This window comes from Odontomachus brunneus, unplaced genomic scaffold (genome assembly GCF_010583005.1).
Source record: "Odontomachus brunneus isolate Ranch 3 - 2012 unplaced genomic scaffold, Obru_v1 Obru_scaffold_004, whole genome shotgun sequence".
Lineage (NCBI taxonomy): Eukaryota > Metazoa > Arthropoda > Insecta > Hymenoptera > Formicidae > Odontomachus > Odontomachus brunneus.
In genome coordinates, this window is record NW_022639454.1 from 4,207,856 (window position 1) to 4,224,873 (window position 17,018).

Genomic DNA, 17,018 nt, shown 5'->3' on the forward strand with positions numbered 1-17,018 from the left:
CCCGTGATGGATCCTCGGGCTCAAACTTCGCGATAACCTTGACGAGGCTTCACGAGACCTGACCAGAGGAAGAGAGAGACTGGCCACCTGCCGCGGCGCGGCCAGAACAACTGGAGCGATGAATTATACGTTGGATATCATCTGCGGCTGTCGGCAGCTGTTGGACAGACGAGGTCCCGGCCGAATGTCGACACGAATCCACCTCCTCCTTGGACGACGACGACGACGCGGCTCCTCCGCGGATAAGCGCGGGGACACGGCGAAAAGCAAGAAGATATTAAGACCGGGAGCCACGCCGGCAGAGAGATAAGAAGGCGTATTTGCCGGAAGCGTTAGCCCAGCGTAGATAGTGCGGTCTGCAGAGAAACATCCGCGACATCACGCGCCCGAAGCGGAAGCAAAGGCATGCGTATGTGAGGCGAACGCTCGGCAAAATATTTTTACGTTAATTTCATGATGCAAGGAGACACGCGCTTTAATACATACGATCATCGGTCATGAACTATCCAACGTGTTAATTCCAACGAGTTCCGCGTGCACATTTCGGCACTGTGCGGTGTTTTCCCATCTATGTTCTGTCCTTGAAAGCGCGAATTTTAGAGAGTTTAAACGGGAACACTGTCAACTCAGGGATTAGCGAATGCGATCTAAACACTAAGCTTGATCGAGAACGGGACGAAGCGTTCGTGCGCGAAACGAGATGAAGTCACGCTGTCGCCGAGATTGCGAGGAAACAGAGAGAGAGAGAGAGAGGGGAGGGAAGGGGAGAGAGAGGGGAGAGAGAGAATTCTTAATGAAGCCGTTTAAAATAAAACATCAAAATTTCTAAACATTTTTCCTAATATAGAATAAATTCCGACTAAAATATCCAAATTTATACCACAAAATTAATTATCCTATTATAACACTACTTGGAAATGCCATTCTTTATCTAAAATATAGGTTCTCTCTCCATATAATCGAGACAGAAATACTATGAGAATTCGTGCTCTTTTTTCCAGTCGGCAATGTCTGTATACTTTTATAATATCAAACAGGCAATCTTATTTTCATATCAACAGAACAAAATTGTACTCAACAGAACAAAATATTAAAAAGTAAAATATTTAAAAAGTAAAACACTGAGCTTTTTACGGAACAGTGAAATTATTAGGTCCGTACGGTTTGTTCAATTCTAATGTAAAATGAAAAGATATTGGGAAATGCATTTTAGGTTTTTTGTACTTAGAATCTCATGTTTGAAACATTACACTTCTAACCGGAATCCACAACTATCTTGGAATTTAGTCTGAGTTCCAAGAAGTTTTCTACGCAGGCACGCGCTTCGAAGTCGATCAGAAGCCGTGATACGTGCGCAACAATAAAGCGACGCGCCGTTCAAGTGGCACCCGTTGATCGACGACCTTGCATATCCCCAAAATTCGTCTACCTCGAGCAGACGCGAAGTGCGTTCGCCTGCGCGTGTTTACATCGCGCGGCCGTGCACGCACGCACGCACGCACGCACTCGCGCGTGTATACATACAATTGGGGCCACAGTTAGGTTCGGCCGGTGCCGGGATGTCTATCTTTGGATCCACGCACCAAGTGCGCGCTCTTACTCAATCGGCTCACGCCCGTCGTGCCGGTGACCAGTGACACCGTTAAACGCGGCCATTATTTCGAATGCATCCCGCGGGTCGGCGTATTTCCGTGACGCCGGCCGGCTGACTCGTCGCGCGATGCACTCTCGGCTCTCTGCGAAACGCGCTCCCACCGCGTTCCGCAAAGTTCCATCGTCACCTTCCCGTCGCAGTGAAATGCACTCGACAGCGGTGCTCAATCGCGTCCGCCGCCGAGTCAAGCTCGTGGCGGACTCGGTGACGTCGCGCGCGTGCACGCGGACTTGAATGACTCGACCTGTCGCAAGGTTGCGACCGATAAGTCTCATCGCGAGCAGCGATCTACTCGGCTGTCTCGAGTGGCAACGTGACGACTGATCCATGAGCGACACCGAGCGCACCGTCGTCGAGGCTTCCTGGCACGGGCGTTGTCGCACTAGTCATTCCTAAGATCCTCGGCCAAGTGTTCTCGGCGCGAATGTATTTCGCAACGGGATAATTATACATTCGTATATTGAGAAAGCTTTGATTCACACGCGTTTCCGTGCGCATGTGCGGTTAATGCGAAATTAATCAGCGCGAAAGCTGTTAACGAGTAATTAATCGCCGAAAACTGCGCGTTCGCTGGCGCTCCCGTCGTTGCTTATGCACGAATAACCAAACGACGTGTACCATAGCCGGGAAATCATATTTTTCCGCAATTCCATAGTTCATTGCGCGTCGAAAACACAATGTTGCTTATCATCATCATCATTAACGTCGTTAATCTTTCATTGCGTTACGTGACGCTTGGTTGACTCCGCATTCAATGAGCATTTCATCGCTTTCGTATGTACTTTTATCACTGTACAGTGACATTGGTTATCGAGATTGATCCTCGCTTTCCAGTATAGATCGACGATCTGCGAGGTTGAAATTTCGAGTGTTTCGGCACCTCGAATGCGCTGCTTGAGTTCAGTTAAAGGTTAACGGCGAATTAACATTTCGACGCGAATCGGCGCGTCACGACTGCGTGGAAATAGTCGCGGTAAGAACGCGCGAACTTTCAGAAGCTCGAAGAAGCTCACCACCCTGCGCCCCTAAAGCCCAACGGACAAACAGCCCGCGCTACTCAGCGGACTACTTGACGGTTGAGCGACCTTCGTCGCTCGAGTCCGCTCACAAAGTCTGTCGCAAGTCTTCTACTTCCTGCAACGTGCGCGTAAATACGGCATCATGCGCAGGGCTCGTCGCTGCACGCCTCGGAATTCCTATCGTTCCATTAATCGTGGCGCCTCACGATTTAGAGCCCATGACGACAGTGCATGCGTCGACACACTCCACGGCCGCGGCGCAAAACCTCTCGTACGATTCTCGAACGGGGACTCGCGGTCGCACACGGGAAATCGACGCGAGTTTTTCCGTTTGATGATCAAAAAAGAAGCCCACCACGACGTCAAGCTCGCGTCCACGGCAGAAATCCACGGCCGGATACCGCTAATAACAGAGCTCTCTCTCTCCGTGTAGAACCCGATGTCGATCCACGCGCTACGAAATATCACGCAAATTTGTCGTTGGCATTCGATCGTAAATCATAGACGCGCCACAGTTGGTCGAGCGCGATTCCCAAAGCGTCATTATCACCGCCGCCGCCGCCGCCGCCGCCGCCGCCGCCGCCACCACCATCGTCGCTACCATCAACGATGCAATGCGGTGTGGTGCGCGGCGACGCGCGTAAAAGCGCGCTGTACAATAAAAGTCGCGAAAAACCGGACGCGCGGCGTACTGCCGCGGATCCGGTTCGTTTTTCCACGGCGCGCCGCAATTTCTACGAAATGGAGCCGCGCCGGTCACGCCTGAGCTGTCTAACGGAGATAGAGAGAGAGAGAGAGAGAGAGAGAGAGAGAGAGAGAGAGAGGGGAGGAGGGGAGAGAGAGAGAGAGATATTGCGTTAATGCGTTCCACGTGGGGTCACCCCGGTAGCCGGTGCACCGGCGAGTACTACCGTATCCGCTTCTCGCGCATAAAACCGCGCTCGCACACACCAGCTTGCGCTTACGTGCGTGGAGTTGTGTTGTTGCCGCCGCCGCCCCTGCCAGTGCCTCTCATTACAAATCTTACCGCGCCCACGTAACGGTATCGCGACTACGTGTGTCTCTCCAACACACTTCACCGAGCGTAATACCTACGCGCTACCTGAGGGCTAAAATCCCTCTTCGCTGGAGAACTCTGATGTATTAGTTGCAGGTGTTACCGGGGATTAGCGGGCATTACGCGAATGGGGTGTTAACTTAATTACCGTGGCCGATCTTCATTTCAAGGATATCTCTTCCGCGCGCGCGTTGATCGACTCTACCTCGTGAGTCTCGCAGACTTCTCGATTCAACGGTATTGTTGTATCGCCGTGTGTATCGGGCAAATTTTACGTCATAGTTGTGAAATTTTTAGTCGACGTTACTTTGGATCTGCTGTCGCTTCGGGCGAGTGTGAACTATTCACTTGCAGTGTACGATTTTTCTTTGTAAAAACAAAATATTTCGCTCGTCCCGATAGAATTCTAAATGTCACGTTTCAAAATTTTTTTACTGTTTTTTGTATCTGCTAGAAAATTGCCTGTGTTATGTGACATTTTAGTCATTCATTTTAGTCATTTCAGCACTATCTGCGAGCACAAAGGTAGGCGTGAGAATTATACGTTCATTTGTCTGTCATCGCTGGTTTTGTTTGCCCACTACTGTCAATTTTTATAAGTATGACTTGCTATAATCAGGATGGACGCCATAGAGAGATTTTCTTACTCGATTTCACATATAGTTCAGATAGAAATGCTGTGTCATCCATATCGATTAAATACATGACATGTACGATATCGCAGTGTTTGCTAGTCATTTGTCTGTCTTAGCTAATTTCTCGTATCTGAATAATTTTCTAGATAATTGTTTTTAAGTGTATAACCTCTGCTTCGGGTTCTCAAGTGGAAGTAAGAACCGCAAATCTTTATTTCGAGAAAAGTTTTCAGACTTGACGGCAAAGAAATAATTGAGGTCCGAGTGAGAGCAAATTTTGCTTATCGCCGGCAATTTCCATGAGTTAAGAAGCATTTATCGAGGCGTGCACGTATCGCGTTTCCGCGAGCGTGCAAAAATGCGCGCGGCGGGATGTCACGTAATTCGAGCCGACCCCGAGAGAAAATTGTTGGATCGCGCGTCGTGCACGGATCGTGTGACGTCAACGACACACGAGCGTTTCCCTCTGTTAACCCACTCGTTAACCCATCCACTTATCGACTTTCAATTTTACCGTCTCGAGTCCATGTAACAAGAGGGCCCCGACTTGATAAATTTACTGCGTTTGGCGACACGTCGATGATTCAGCGTGCGAAACGATATAATTTTTGTCAAATATATGGATCGTGTCAAATTATTCAGTCAGAGTGAAACGAAACAACAATAACACGCTGCAAGGGAAAACGCTGAGAAGTCTCGAAGTCCATTACAATTGGTTCGGATATTATCATTTCGTCACAGTCATTGTCCTGACGAGCAAGAAACGAAGCCGGCCAAAGACGACGGGACGCGCAGGTAAAAAAGGAAAAGAAAGGGTTGACTGGATTTTCCGAGCCTCAATTGTCTACACAGCGCGCTCGAATTGGGATGCAACGCGTACGATGTGAAGCCTCCTTTCTCCCCGCGCCTCCCTTTCCCTTTCCCTTCCCCATGCACTATCATCTATCCCGTCAAAGCAGAGGGAGCATCTCGGCTCATGCGCACCACGCAAATGGGTCAACCACTCGATCGTCCACTTTAGAAACGAGGTCACGAAAATTAAATTTTCTGATTAACGACACACGCGCGCAACGGCAATCCTCGTTCTCCCAGCGACGTTTTACGACTCTTTCTTTTTAATAGCTTTCGCGTATCTTGATATTTCGTCGTTCGGCGTCATCCGCCGGATGTGAGGTTTTGTAAACTCGGATTATCTTTGACTGCTCGCGAGAGACAGATGGAGGGCAAGAGAGAGACGCGGCGCGAGGGGCTCGATCCTGGATGTGCGTCGGCTTCGCGGAACGCGCGCCTCCGTCGCCGGGAACTGCGGAGGAATCGCATTGCGATTCTGACGAAAGTGGATCACGCTCCGGGATATTCGGTGACGTCACGCCCGTCGACGTTATCAGGGCGAGAGCGTATTTCGCGTCGCGAAAGAAGAAGCGAGCGAGCATTCGCACAATCATCGCGCGCGCAAGCGCACTGGCCGCTCCGCTTTGACGCGTGCTAACCTGCCTGCCTTCGCGTCGTTGTCGACGCGATGGCGAGACCCGGCGAGAGAGCGCGGTACACCCGGGATGACGCCATATCGTCGCACACGCCGCCGCGTGATATTACGCCGTGCGATTCGTTAATCTTCTTAAGGCACGTTAACCCGCCGTTAATACTAAGAATATCGCGTTGCACGACACGGTGTCTATAAATGGCTCTCTGAGAGAGAGAAAGACAGAGAGAGAGAGAGAGAGAGTGAGAGAGACGCTCGCAGCTTTTTTTAATTTCTGCAGGCGCGCTCTCGCCGCGCGAATAAAAACGAAAAATAGTCTCCGTCCACGGAGACGCTTCTTTGTCTCCATGACGGAGGAACGTTTCCGAAGAACGTTTCTTTTTCCAGAAAAGCTGTCATGACACGACCGGAAGCCCGAAAGAATCATTCCCATCGGAACAAGGGGAAACTTCGAGACGAAAGTTTTCAGAAGTAGCCGGGTAACTTGTTGATCCACATCGGATCGGACAGTCCCGACTTCGCGTTCGACAGAAGAACCTCCAGCCAGAAATTACTGTATTTTGAGATCCGATATGGCGCCAATTTCGAGAACCAACACGTGACTCTCCGCGGCAAACCGACGCGTCTTCGCGCGCGCTTCCATCCGCAGACAAGATTTACGACGCGCGGTCGTGCGAATGCCAACGATAAATTTCGCCCGCTTGTCGTCACGCGGCCGCGCGGCGATCAAGAATTTACAACGCGCGCAATGCTCATACAATGCTCATACAATGCTCACACAACAGACGACACTCACCTCCTGTCCGTTCGGGGCAATGACCACGTCCACCTCGTCGAGCTGTTGGCGATGTTGCGTGACCTCCGCGTGTATCTCCCTGCCGTTGTACGTGAGGTAGACCTTCTGACCGGGCACCAGTCGCGTGCTGGTGACGGTGCCGAAGCCCGGGCCGATGAGGTCGCGATCCAAGAACTCGGCGGACGGCGGATGCCCGCCCGGCACGGAGTCGAAGCGCACGGAGTAGAGCGTCTTCGACGTGACGCTCTGACCCGATTCACCGGCGACCGGCTGCGGCGCCTTGACGGCGCAAATAACGCCGCAGTAGTACTTGCCGTCTTCGCCGGGCGCGCACACCCTGGTGCCGATGATGCTGCGCTTAGCCAGCCTCTTGCCCGTCGACATTATTCGCAGCTTCCGCCGGGGAGGCGACGATAACTCGCTCGGCGATGCGCAGCGCGGATCGCTAGCTGATCCTATCGTTGCTGCTGTCTTCCTCTGCGCCGCTGACCCAACGATCACTCGCACGCTCTCGCCGACGATGTTGCTCTCGCGACGCGCGAAGCCGGCGTCGTCGTGCTGCGAGGCACTAGGACGCGCGACACGACGCGAACCACTCACACGATGCACTATTCCGTTCATTCACGTCTTTTCGTCCACCCGCGACGCGTGGGGCACACTTGTTCGTTCGTACGTACGTACGTACGTTCGTTCGTTCGACAATGTTCGAAATAACCGACGCGCTTGTAGTCTGCAGACACTGACACGGCTTGCGACACGGAAGAGAAAAACGGAGAATGGAAGGGACGATCCGTAACGCGCGAACGATGCACGAGATCTACAGAGTCGCACCACGCCACGGTGTGTGCGTCGACACGGCACACGTCACAAAAGTTGAAAACTCGAAGCGCGATAAAGCACACATGGGCGCACTTACGAAAACTAGTTGGTACTCTTCACTCACTTGGCACGCACTGTCGAGAGAAAACGGCACTGCCCCTTCGGATTCACGCTACGAGCGTGCAAAACTCTTGGAAAAACGCTTCTACCGCTACCTGCTCTGTTTTTTGTTCGCCTTAGGTCATCATACTCTCGTAGATTTTTTCACTAGCGCGATGGTGTCACGACGACGTGTCTGTGTATACCCGCCGCCCGGCGTAGACGGCCGGTGGGCAGCTTATGATTCACGGCGGTCGTCGTACGAGCCGAACCGCTTCTTAGACGCTGGATGGACGCGGCGGCCTCCGCGGCCTGAACACAGAACTCAGCGTATCAACAAAGCGGCGTGCGCTGTCGCCCGGGTTTGTCACGCCGTCCGCATATTCGAGGCACTTCGTGATCGATTCGTGGTGATGCGTCGACGTGCACGCGGCTGATAGCATAATATAGAATTATAGATGCACGCGGACGACAGGCGGAAACGCGAGATGGTAGACTGCGGCCTGCTGACCGGAACTCCCGAGAGCTGTACGTAGCGGCGCGGTAGTTGGAACGTGACAGAGACTCGCGGCACCCGACATGTGATGCACAGCTGAGCGACCGGGGAAGGACTGAGGACCGACTACCAAGCGGCTTTCACTGCGCCGGCCGGCCGCCCGCCCGTCCGGGAAAAACAGCTGATAGATAACAACAAACCCACGTGACCCGGCCTCGAGCGCCGATTGGCCGAGCGCGCTGACCTACTTACTCCGATTGGCCCACCGCCCGGACAACGAGAGGAACGGGAAAAAATCGCAAGCTAGAACTCTGAGCAGAGGCGGCCGCTCGACGAGACGTTCCACTCCTATCTCCTCCCCACTCCTCGTCCCCACCGCTCCCCTCCCCCACGAGCTTGCGTACTCGGCATCCCCGGCGTCCCCTCGTTTCTACGAGGCGACGCTGACTCTGCGGCGTAGTGCATCTGGTTAGGAACGCATACAATACTCGGACGCGAGATGCTTCGGGGTGAGCTCTCTCTCTCTTTCTCTCTTCTCTCTCTCCTAGGAATGCTCGCTCAAATGAGCGAGAGCGAACGCGGTTCTCCGCTTGACCCATCGTCGCAGCGGCGATCAGCTGTTGACGCTAAATACGCCCAGACGGCCGCTTCGCCGTCAGCTGAGAACGCCGGTGACGAAACGACGCGGGTGACCGGCCGCTCGGCAAAGCTCCTCGCTCTGCCAGACGTGCCGCTCGGCGGCCCGATACCATACTGCGTCGAATTTCCCGTGAAATACGTCGTGCTGCATCGGAGAGTCGTCGCGAGGATCCGCGGGCATACGGATCAGCCGCACGGACGATCCTGATGATATCGTGCGTCGCGTTTCTGCAGAGAAAATCGCGCTTTCAGCTTCAGCTGTCAGTGCTGGTCGGCCATTTTGCGTCAGCTGAGTCGCCCGGTGACGACACACGGCGAGTGGAGAGTCTGCGCGTAGGACGTGGCTCTCTCCGTGTTGTTGTCAGCGGCCGATGGCGGCGGAACGAGAAACATTCGCCGAGGCGGAATCGTGCCGCCAGTGGTGGACATCTTCGAGTTCTCTACCTCTGGTGTAACGACGCGACGTGCACACGCACGTGTGCACGCTTGTTGCACCTAGACGATATGTCGCTTCTTGCTGCTTCGAGAGATCGAGCGCGCCCTGTTCGTGTCTTGCTAGTCAGATATCGACGCATATCGGTACCGGTGCGCTCGAAAAGTGCACGTATGCACACGGGAGACGCGCGGCGATGCATGTAGCGAACAGCGCGCGCGCGCGCGCGTGTCGTCAGCTGAGGGCGCCAGTGACGAAACACGAGAGAGTGGACGGTCTGTGAGAGCCGGCGACGCCGGCACGACGCGCTCGTGTCCGTCCGATGCGTAGTAACGCGCTTTTCCTCAATTGACTCCCGGACGGCAGACGCCTGGCGAATGTCCGTCGGATGCCTGCATCATGAAGCTTCGAGGCCGCGGACTATTAAACGCTGGGTTAATTTGAGACCTTTGTCGCGTCGGCTGATCGATCGGCCGCCTGGCGGCGTCGTTGTATGCTCGCAAAGGTAAAGCGATCGTTATACGACCGCGCGAAGAACGAGCGATTGAAAATGGCCGGAAGATGTTGCGGGCGGTCAAGAGGGAGGGAGGGAGACTGACAGCCAGGCAGCAGGAGATGAACCGGTGGTATAAGGCCGAATAGAAGGCAACGCAGTCCGCACACATTCCCAGCAGCCTATCCTAGATTTATTTCCGTGGACGCGTTGCGCAATGACGCGCTACTCGCTGTTAGATAGCTCTCTCTCTTTCTCTCTCTTTCCCTCGAGTATCGCTGACCCTTGCTGTGTAGGTACGGAAGAGAACCGCCGTGGGGCAATCGAATATCGTTTGCCAAAATCACCATCCGACTCTCACTCTTCCCCCCGTTTGATCCGTCGTGATTCCGCGATTTTTCAACGCGTCATCCGGACTCTCGCCGTGGTGAACGTCGGGATGTGCGCGTCACGACATTCGCAATTAAGTCGCGGTACTCGTAATTCAGTTAATTCAAGCGTACAATAGACGGCTGAGGAATATATCCGCCGGGTTACGAGATTGAAACTTGAGGATTACGTGGGTACCTTCGGCCGAGTCTATGCACGTCTTTTCGTTTTGTAACATTGTAAACACAACGTTCGAATCTACAGCAATAAAGCGAGAAACGGATCCGCCGAACGAATTCGTAATCATTTAAATGCTGTATTGACCCAGCGGTGCTGCACTTGAAGTCGTTTAAATACGGGGCTGCGACTGTGTATCCTCTTTCTCGAGTTGATCGCACGCATACAGAGTTAGCTGAACCCGGGGCGTTTTGGCGGCGCTCGGAAACTCGTGAGAACTTGGCGTTTGTATCCCGCTAAAACTGTGGCGGGCGTTTTTCAGCGAGCGCGGCTTAAAGTTCACCGCGATATTCCTTTCGGTTAAAGTATTATTTCCAAGAAACGCCTCGCACCACGGTATAGTAGCAGTGCCATTATTCTCGCTCGTCAAGCGCGATTTGACAAAAAACTCGCGAGGACTCGCCCGCGAGACTACCTGACGCATTCCCGCTGTTTTCGTGACGGAACCTTTACCTCGGAAACACTCATCTTTCCGCGTCGCTCGGTCGGTAGTTACGATTCGCAGAAAAGCAAAGGTACAAACAGGATATCGCCGGGCGCGGTATGACGCGTCTCGATATACCGCTTCGTCATACAAGTTGGCGAGATAAGATTACGCCGGCACATAACCGGGGGAATTCGTGCCTCGCGAAGACGACGCGGCCATGTATATCAGACGTAAAATTATCGGATAGCGACGATGATCTGTCGAATGGCGGGACCGTGGCGCTCGATTCTCGGTGCATTTTGAACGGCAATGACGCGCAAAGTGCTCGGAACTGTGCTCTTCGCTCTCATGGTAGTCGCAATAAATGATGCGTCGATGCGCTCCGCCAGATCGTGCCCGTCGTTTTGCGTGTGCGATACGTGGTACGAATTGCATCGCGTCTCCTGTATCGGCCGCCATCTTTACAACATTCATACAGGTGCGCCGAGCGACGTGCAAGCTATGGACGTGTCGAATAACTCGATATCCGAATTAAATGATTACGAATTGGTGGTGAGTACGCGCGGTGAGCGGACGAGACGTACAGTGCCTTGCAAAACAGTTCAGACACAATGAAGCTGCCAGCAAACTGTCAAAATCGTTACCGACTGACTTACGTATTGATAATATAAGATAAGAACACTGAATATAACGATAAGTAATAATAACACTAGTAATAATTGATATAACAGTAATAATAATTAACGATATAATTAGTAGGGAAAAACCCATCTCTGTCACACACACACACACACGCGCGCACGCAATAATGATCCTCAATTTCAGTAATTTGATGAGCTTTGAACTTCACTGTGTCTAAGCCGTTTTGCAACACACTGTATGTGTTCGTGATGGAATTTTGGGATTCGGTCCGACACTCGAGACTTTGAATATCCTAACGCCTGGATCAGAGTATAGATTGAGGATTACAAGCGAAGCAATCAAATAAAGTGGAATTAAAATTTAAATTATCCGATTGGCTCTATTGTAATCCTCTGTCTGAACAACGGCACTTAATTTAGCGTTACGATTAAATTTAATTGAGAATCCTTAGCGCAAATTATCTGTTGTTACCATCGTTGAAATACTATCCTCGTTAATTATAGAATATTACATATAAAAGTATAATGTTTTGTTGTATATTTTTTAGGACATAGGACTATCGAAGCTGGAATATTTCAATCTCTCAGCAAATGCAATTAGCAATATTGGCCAGTACGCTTTTGAGGGATTGTCCGCATTAACGGTTCTAGATCTGTCACAAAATCACCTTCATTATCTCCTTGCGGAGACTTTCGCACTAGCGAAGAGCTTGCGGATTCTCCAACTGTCGAGGAACAATTTCAACTCTCACGTGCCGAAGCTGCAGTGCCTTTCACTCACGGTAACAATGGGAATATTCTAATAATGTCTAAAGTAACATTTGCTTCACGTAAAGCGTCATGTTCCTTTGGTATTAATATCTTCCAAATATTACTATGCTTAGAATCTGGCTCTGGACTCGTGTCAAATTAGCCACATTCCAGCGGATACATTCATCGGGCTTCCGCATCTTCGTATCCTTGATCTTTCAAATAACTTGATGATTCAGTTGGACAGCGCTGTGTTACGACCATTGAAATTAAAGCAATTATTCATAGAAGGGTAAGGCGACGAGCGGCGAACTGGATATCAAACTAATTTACACATCTTTATGCATTGCATAGAACATCATATAAATTTCTTCGTGTCCCAAAAAGCATTATGCTTCAAAATAATTCATATGTTTTGTATTATATGTATCTGTTTGTTTATTAATTTATAGAACACGTGAACTTTACTTTTGTTTCTATCTGCCAATAGAAGATAATTATTTATAAAAGTAAACTATTTTTTACATCTGATTATTAACGAATTGGACTTAGCAGTTCTCTTGAAATAATTGAAGGCGTCATAAACATATTATAACTTATTTTACAGAAACCAGTGGTCCTGCAACAAACTTATGCACGATTTGGAGCTATATTTGATAAACAATAACATAATACACCGTGCAGTGTGCGACAAAATTCCAGGACCGAAGAAATTTGAAAAGATGATCGTCTACGATCCGCAGATGAAGTATGAGAAGCATCGACCGTCGATCGCAAACGTAAACATAAAGAAAAATACGCAAATACCGAGGAAGAATTTTACATCTGTGCCGACAATCAAGAACATAACAGTTTGCGTCAATGAGACGGAGTCAAATTTAAAAAAAATGCTAAATACCATTTCGCCATATTGGTTCTTCATGATCGGTTTTCTGCTCGGTAGCGCGTGTGGCACTTTCGCGTGTTACATTTGGCTAACGAAAAGGATAACATGCTGTCGCCGATATCGCGAGCGACAGAGCAACGATATTCAAAGAGTCTCGTTGCTGCAGAATCTATGGCAATTTGACGATCCTGCATTCAACGACGGTGAACACGGGACGATATCTTGTCCGGGTACTCCACCGCCGCCGTATCGTGACGTTATGTTGCGCCCGGGACTTTACCGTAGCCCCTCGATTATAACGAATGCGAATAATAACTCTGCCACAAATAGCACAGGACGTACTTAGGTAATTTATTAATTTTAGGTAAGTTATTTGAAACTTATTGACTCTCATTCCTTAAAATCTGATACGCTTGTAAGCATGTACGTGCGTCGTGTTTAAAACACTCTATATTTGTCATTTAAACACCAATGAAATGATTGATATATGTATTCTTTCAATGAGATACAAAAATATTATAGGGTTATTTACGATTATTATTACGAAAGCACTAATGTGAATATATATTATTAGTCTAGTCTTTTATTATATCTTTAAATAAACTTCGCATAATATATGAACATTGCATTGATAACGTTTGATATACTGCCAAATAACAAACTTTTTCGATATTTTGATATATAAAATACTATACATACGTAATACGTTATATATATACATGTATATGCACGTATATATGTATACATACATGTACACATACATACACCACATATACATTTTCATATTAATAAATGATAACGATATTACTTGTTAAGTTATATCAAGCCACGTCGCTCTATGTTAAAACAGATATCCCAAAAAAGCCGAATTGTCTTTCATCACCTCTGTTTGGACGCAATTACAACTACACGCGTGATCGTCGGAGGCGTCCGATCTACTGTGTAGCCATTACGTTGCTTTTGTTCTCGGTATGAATTGTGTTTGACGTGTCGATCTTGCAACCGATTGCAGCGATTATATTATCCGTTATTTCGTGGTTGTATCTCGTTCCGCACAGATTAGTAACCACACTCGCGTCCTGATCCAAGTCCGCCGACGCTAATTCGTTGGGCAGGCTCATACGGACTTCCTCCACGATGCCGTCCTGCACGTCCAAGCGCAAGTTCAGACGATGCGCTTTGCCATCGTGCGCGGTGACTTCAAACGCCCGAGTAACCGTGAATTTCGGCGTTTTACCGAAATTCCAACTCCAGGAGCGGAAGCCGTTGGTTAGTTTATCTAAACCTGTAAATAAAATTTATTGAAATACTCTCAAGTCACATCGTCTAATTATTTCAATTTGGTCGATAACCATGCTCGACGAGAGAAAAATTTTAAATTGTTTCCACTATATTTTTTTTATCTTCGACGATGCGTTTATTAGATGAAAAGGTTATTTATTTCGTTTTCTTATTTCGTTAAGAAATTCCTTATCTGTTAAGGTTTTCTTATTTTGTTTTAAACACACCAGGGAACCATCCTTCGCTTGGATTGATAAACTGGAATCCCATTTGCTTTTGAAGTAATTTATGCCCTCCGTCTTTGAGAACCAGAGCATTCGTGCGCAGATACTCCTTGCCAATGGTGGTTATAAGTTTATCTATTCCGATATTTGAGTTCACGTCAAGCAAATTCTTTATTGGTGAGTGTACAGAAGTTGTCGCGTTCGTGATAATATCATCCTGAAAATCAATATATCGCAATATAACATCGGTCTGTTGCAATATCGCAGCAACATTTACCGTTACAGCATAATTGCGTTACAAAAGCATCTGCGAAAAAAAACTTCGCAGATGATTTCATTCGCTCGATGATCGTATCACAGAAAACTTTACCTCTTTTCTTTCAAGAGCTAAGTTCAGATTGTTCTTATCCACACCAACCAGAAGCGTGCAATGATGATAAGCATTAGGCCGTCCCAACTTTGCAGCTGCCCCGGATATCTGTAAATAACGTAATATAATTAATAGAATAACTAATAAAATATACGTTAGTTTTGAGTTCGATTCTCGAGGTTAGCGAAAAAAATTTTTGCAGACAGTAACTTTACGTAGCCGTATCGTGTCGATACGACAGTATCGAGAAGCGGCAAATAAGAAACAGATACCTAGGCGCGAAATTAATAAATTTGCAGCGAATGTGCGACAGCAAATACATAGTTTCGTAACAAGCGCGATAAGATCTTTTGTTTAGTTTACTCGTGACATTGCTCGTGTATGAAAGAGTTATCACACGAAGCGACATACGTAATGAGCTGTACTTTAAGACGCATTTTGGCTATGTGACTTCTATTAAAAGACCTACTTAGAAGATAACGATAATCGATACAGACACGTGACGGCTACTTTTTGCCGCGTGCTCTTGCCTCAGTAATGAGCTAATAACTGATATTGCTTGACAGGCTAAAGTGATCGACATCTTGGATCTGTTTTTTTATCGTTCAACCAGTGTACACTTGTGGAATTTAAAAAGAAACAAGTATATAGTTGAAACTTGATGGAAAATGGAAACAGAGTTCCAGTGCAAGTTCGTGCGGGTAGTTCAGCGACAAAGAATAAACCTCTTGTATTGCTTTTTGTTCCCACTTGAGGGTTTGCTTGGTGCATTTGGAAGACAATAGACGCGATGATAAGCTGTCTCTTAGAAGTGCGAGCAATTCGGAGCAACGAACAATACATTTACCGAGAAGAATTTGCATCAAAGAATGTACAATTTAATGTGCGCGAACTGCTAAAAGCAACACGACGTGATGAGGAGGATGAAGATTAGAAGATGCTTTTATATTCGACCGAAGAGGATACCTTGTAGTCTCCCTCGACGACGATATCGTCCTGTTCGTCGATCACGCTTTTCAGTCGCCATTCGCGGAACAATGCCCTCGTGATGATCTGCAGATTGTACTTGCGGTTGTACCTCTCCCGCGGTGTGAAGAACGACAAGTTGAGGTTGCCGTTGTCGTGATAGACAGTACCGCCGCCGCTGTTTCGGCGCGCCAAAGCTATCCCTCTCTTCTCGGCCGCCTGGATGTTGCACTCTTTCCACGGGTTCTGGTGACGCCCGTACACCACGCAGGGATCGTTTCTCCACAGCAGCAGCACGTGGCGGTCGGCGAAGTCGTAATTACGGTAGAGCCAGTCCTCCAGCGCCAGATTGGTGAACACATCCGTGGACTGCGATATGAATACTGACTTCCTGATCGAAGGATCGGAGGAAACATCGTCGCCGCCGTCATCGCCGTTGTAATCGACGTAGGTCGACGCGAATCTGGTGGCCTGCTGGGCCCCGTCGCGAGGCATGCAGCGTCTGGCGACGAGGATCAGTCTACCGAATAGAGACATCATGTCGGAGCGCGAAGGAACGGAATCTGCTGATTGCGCCTCGTGGTTGCTCGACTCTGCCTGCGACTATCTGATTTTTTTACCTTAGTACGACGTGGATTACCGATATCTGCATATATATCAGTCATGCATATATATCTGCATGTATCAGTCTTTGTCTAATGAAACGTGAGTGTATATATTTCTATTTTTTATATACCTCGTATTGCTTATGAGATCAGCCTTGAATTAACGTCGACGGTCAATCTCTCTTTCTTGCTCTCTCTCTCTCTCACTCTCTTTCTTTTTTTCTCTCTCTCTCTCTCTCTCTCTATCTCTGTCGGTGAGCGGAGAATGGCTTTTAACAACGTAAATACTTAAAGACGTTGGTTTCACTGGCGGTTATGGAGATCAGATAGTCGTGCAGGGCGATGGTCTGATGCAACCACTTCCAGGTCTGGTCCAGGGTGTTGATGCGGTACCGGATACCCAGACAATCTCGGCAGTCCTTTTGCATTCCTCCGTGTGCTGACAGTTTGAACAAAGTTAAATTTGCCCGCGGCCGAGGTGCGGCTGGTCTACCTGCGATCTCTATTGCGGTGGGCTGGTGTGTCGTTGATTATGGCACGTTGATGCCGACGAGAAACAAGGCTCTCACGCTGTTGTCGTCGAACGGTGCGGTGCGAGCGAGTGAAGTCGACGCGCGAAGACGTGCTCGAATCGATGCT

At 49.0% G+C, this 17,018-nt stretch overlaps 3 protein-coding genes across 4 annotated transcripts in view; 1 reads left to right on the top strand and 2 right to left on the bottom strand.

The window, feature by feature from the left end:
* The window catches only part of LOC116845739 (zinc finger protein 395), a 97,660-nt gene extending 89,465 nt beyond the window's left edge, over positions 1–8,195 (bottom strand). Inside the window, exon 1 of the mRNA XM_032818787.1 lies at positions 6,645–8,195. Within this exon, the coding sequence (XP_032674678.1) occupies positions 6,645–7,265 (621 nt within the window). The 5' untranslated portion in view covers positions 7,266–8,195. The remainder of the gene's footprint in view (positions 1–6,644) is intronic.
* Positions 8,196–10,728: 2,533 nt separating this feature from the next.
* Positions 10,729–13,554, top strand: LOC116845789 (leucine-rich repeat-containing protein 15-like). 2 transcript variants are annotated; one of them, XM_032818901.1, is made up of 4 exons: positions 10,729–11,134; positions 11,846–12,079; positions 12,182–12,339; positions 12,655–13,554. In XM_032818901.1, exons 1-4 carry the CDS (start codon positions 11,021–11,023, stop codon positions 13,277–13,279), a joined length of 1,131 nt encoding a protein of 376 aa, XP_032674792.1. In that variant the 5' UTR covers positions 10,729–11,020; the 3' UTR covers positions 13,280–13,554. The 2 variants fall into 2 exon arrangements, with proteins under 2 accessions (XP_032674792.1, XP_032674782.1); XM_032818891.1 differs by having other exon boundaries at positions 10,790–11,208.
* Positions 13,497–16,656, bottom strand: LOC116845811 (lipoyltransferase 1, mitochondrial-like). The gene is made up of 4 exons (XM_032818931.1): positions 15,775–16,656; positions 14,809–14,916; positions 14,442–14,655; positions 13,497–14,218 (listed from the first exon to the last, which is right to left on the bottom strand). Exons 1-4 carry the CDS (start codon positions 16,312–16,314, stop codon positions 13,869–13,871), a joined length of 1,212 nt encoding a protein of 403 aa, XP_032674822.1. The 5' UTR covers positions 16,315–16,656; the 3' UTR covers positions 13,497–13,868.
* Between the last annotated feature and the right edge of the window lie 362 nt (positions 16,657–17,018).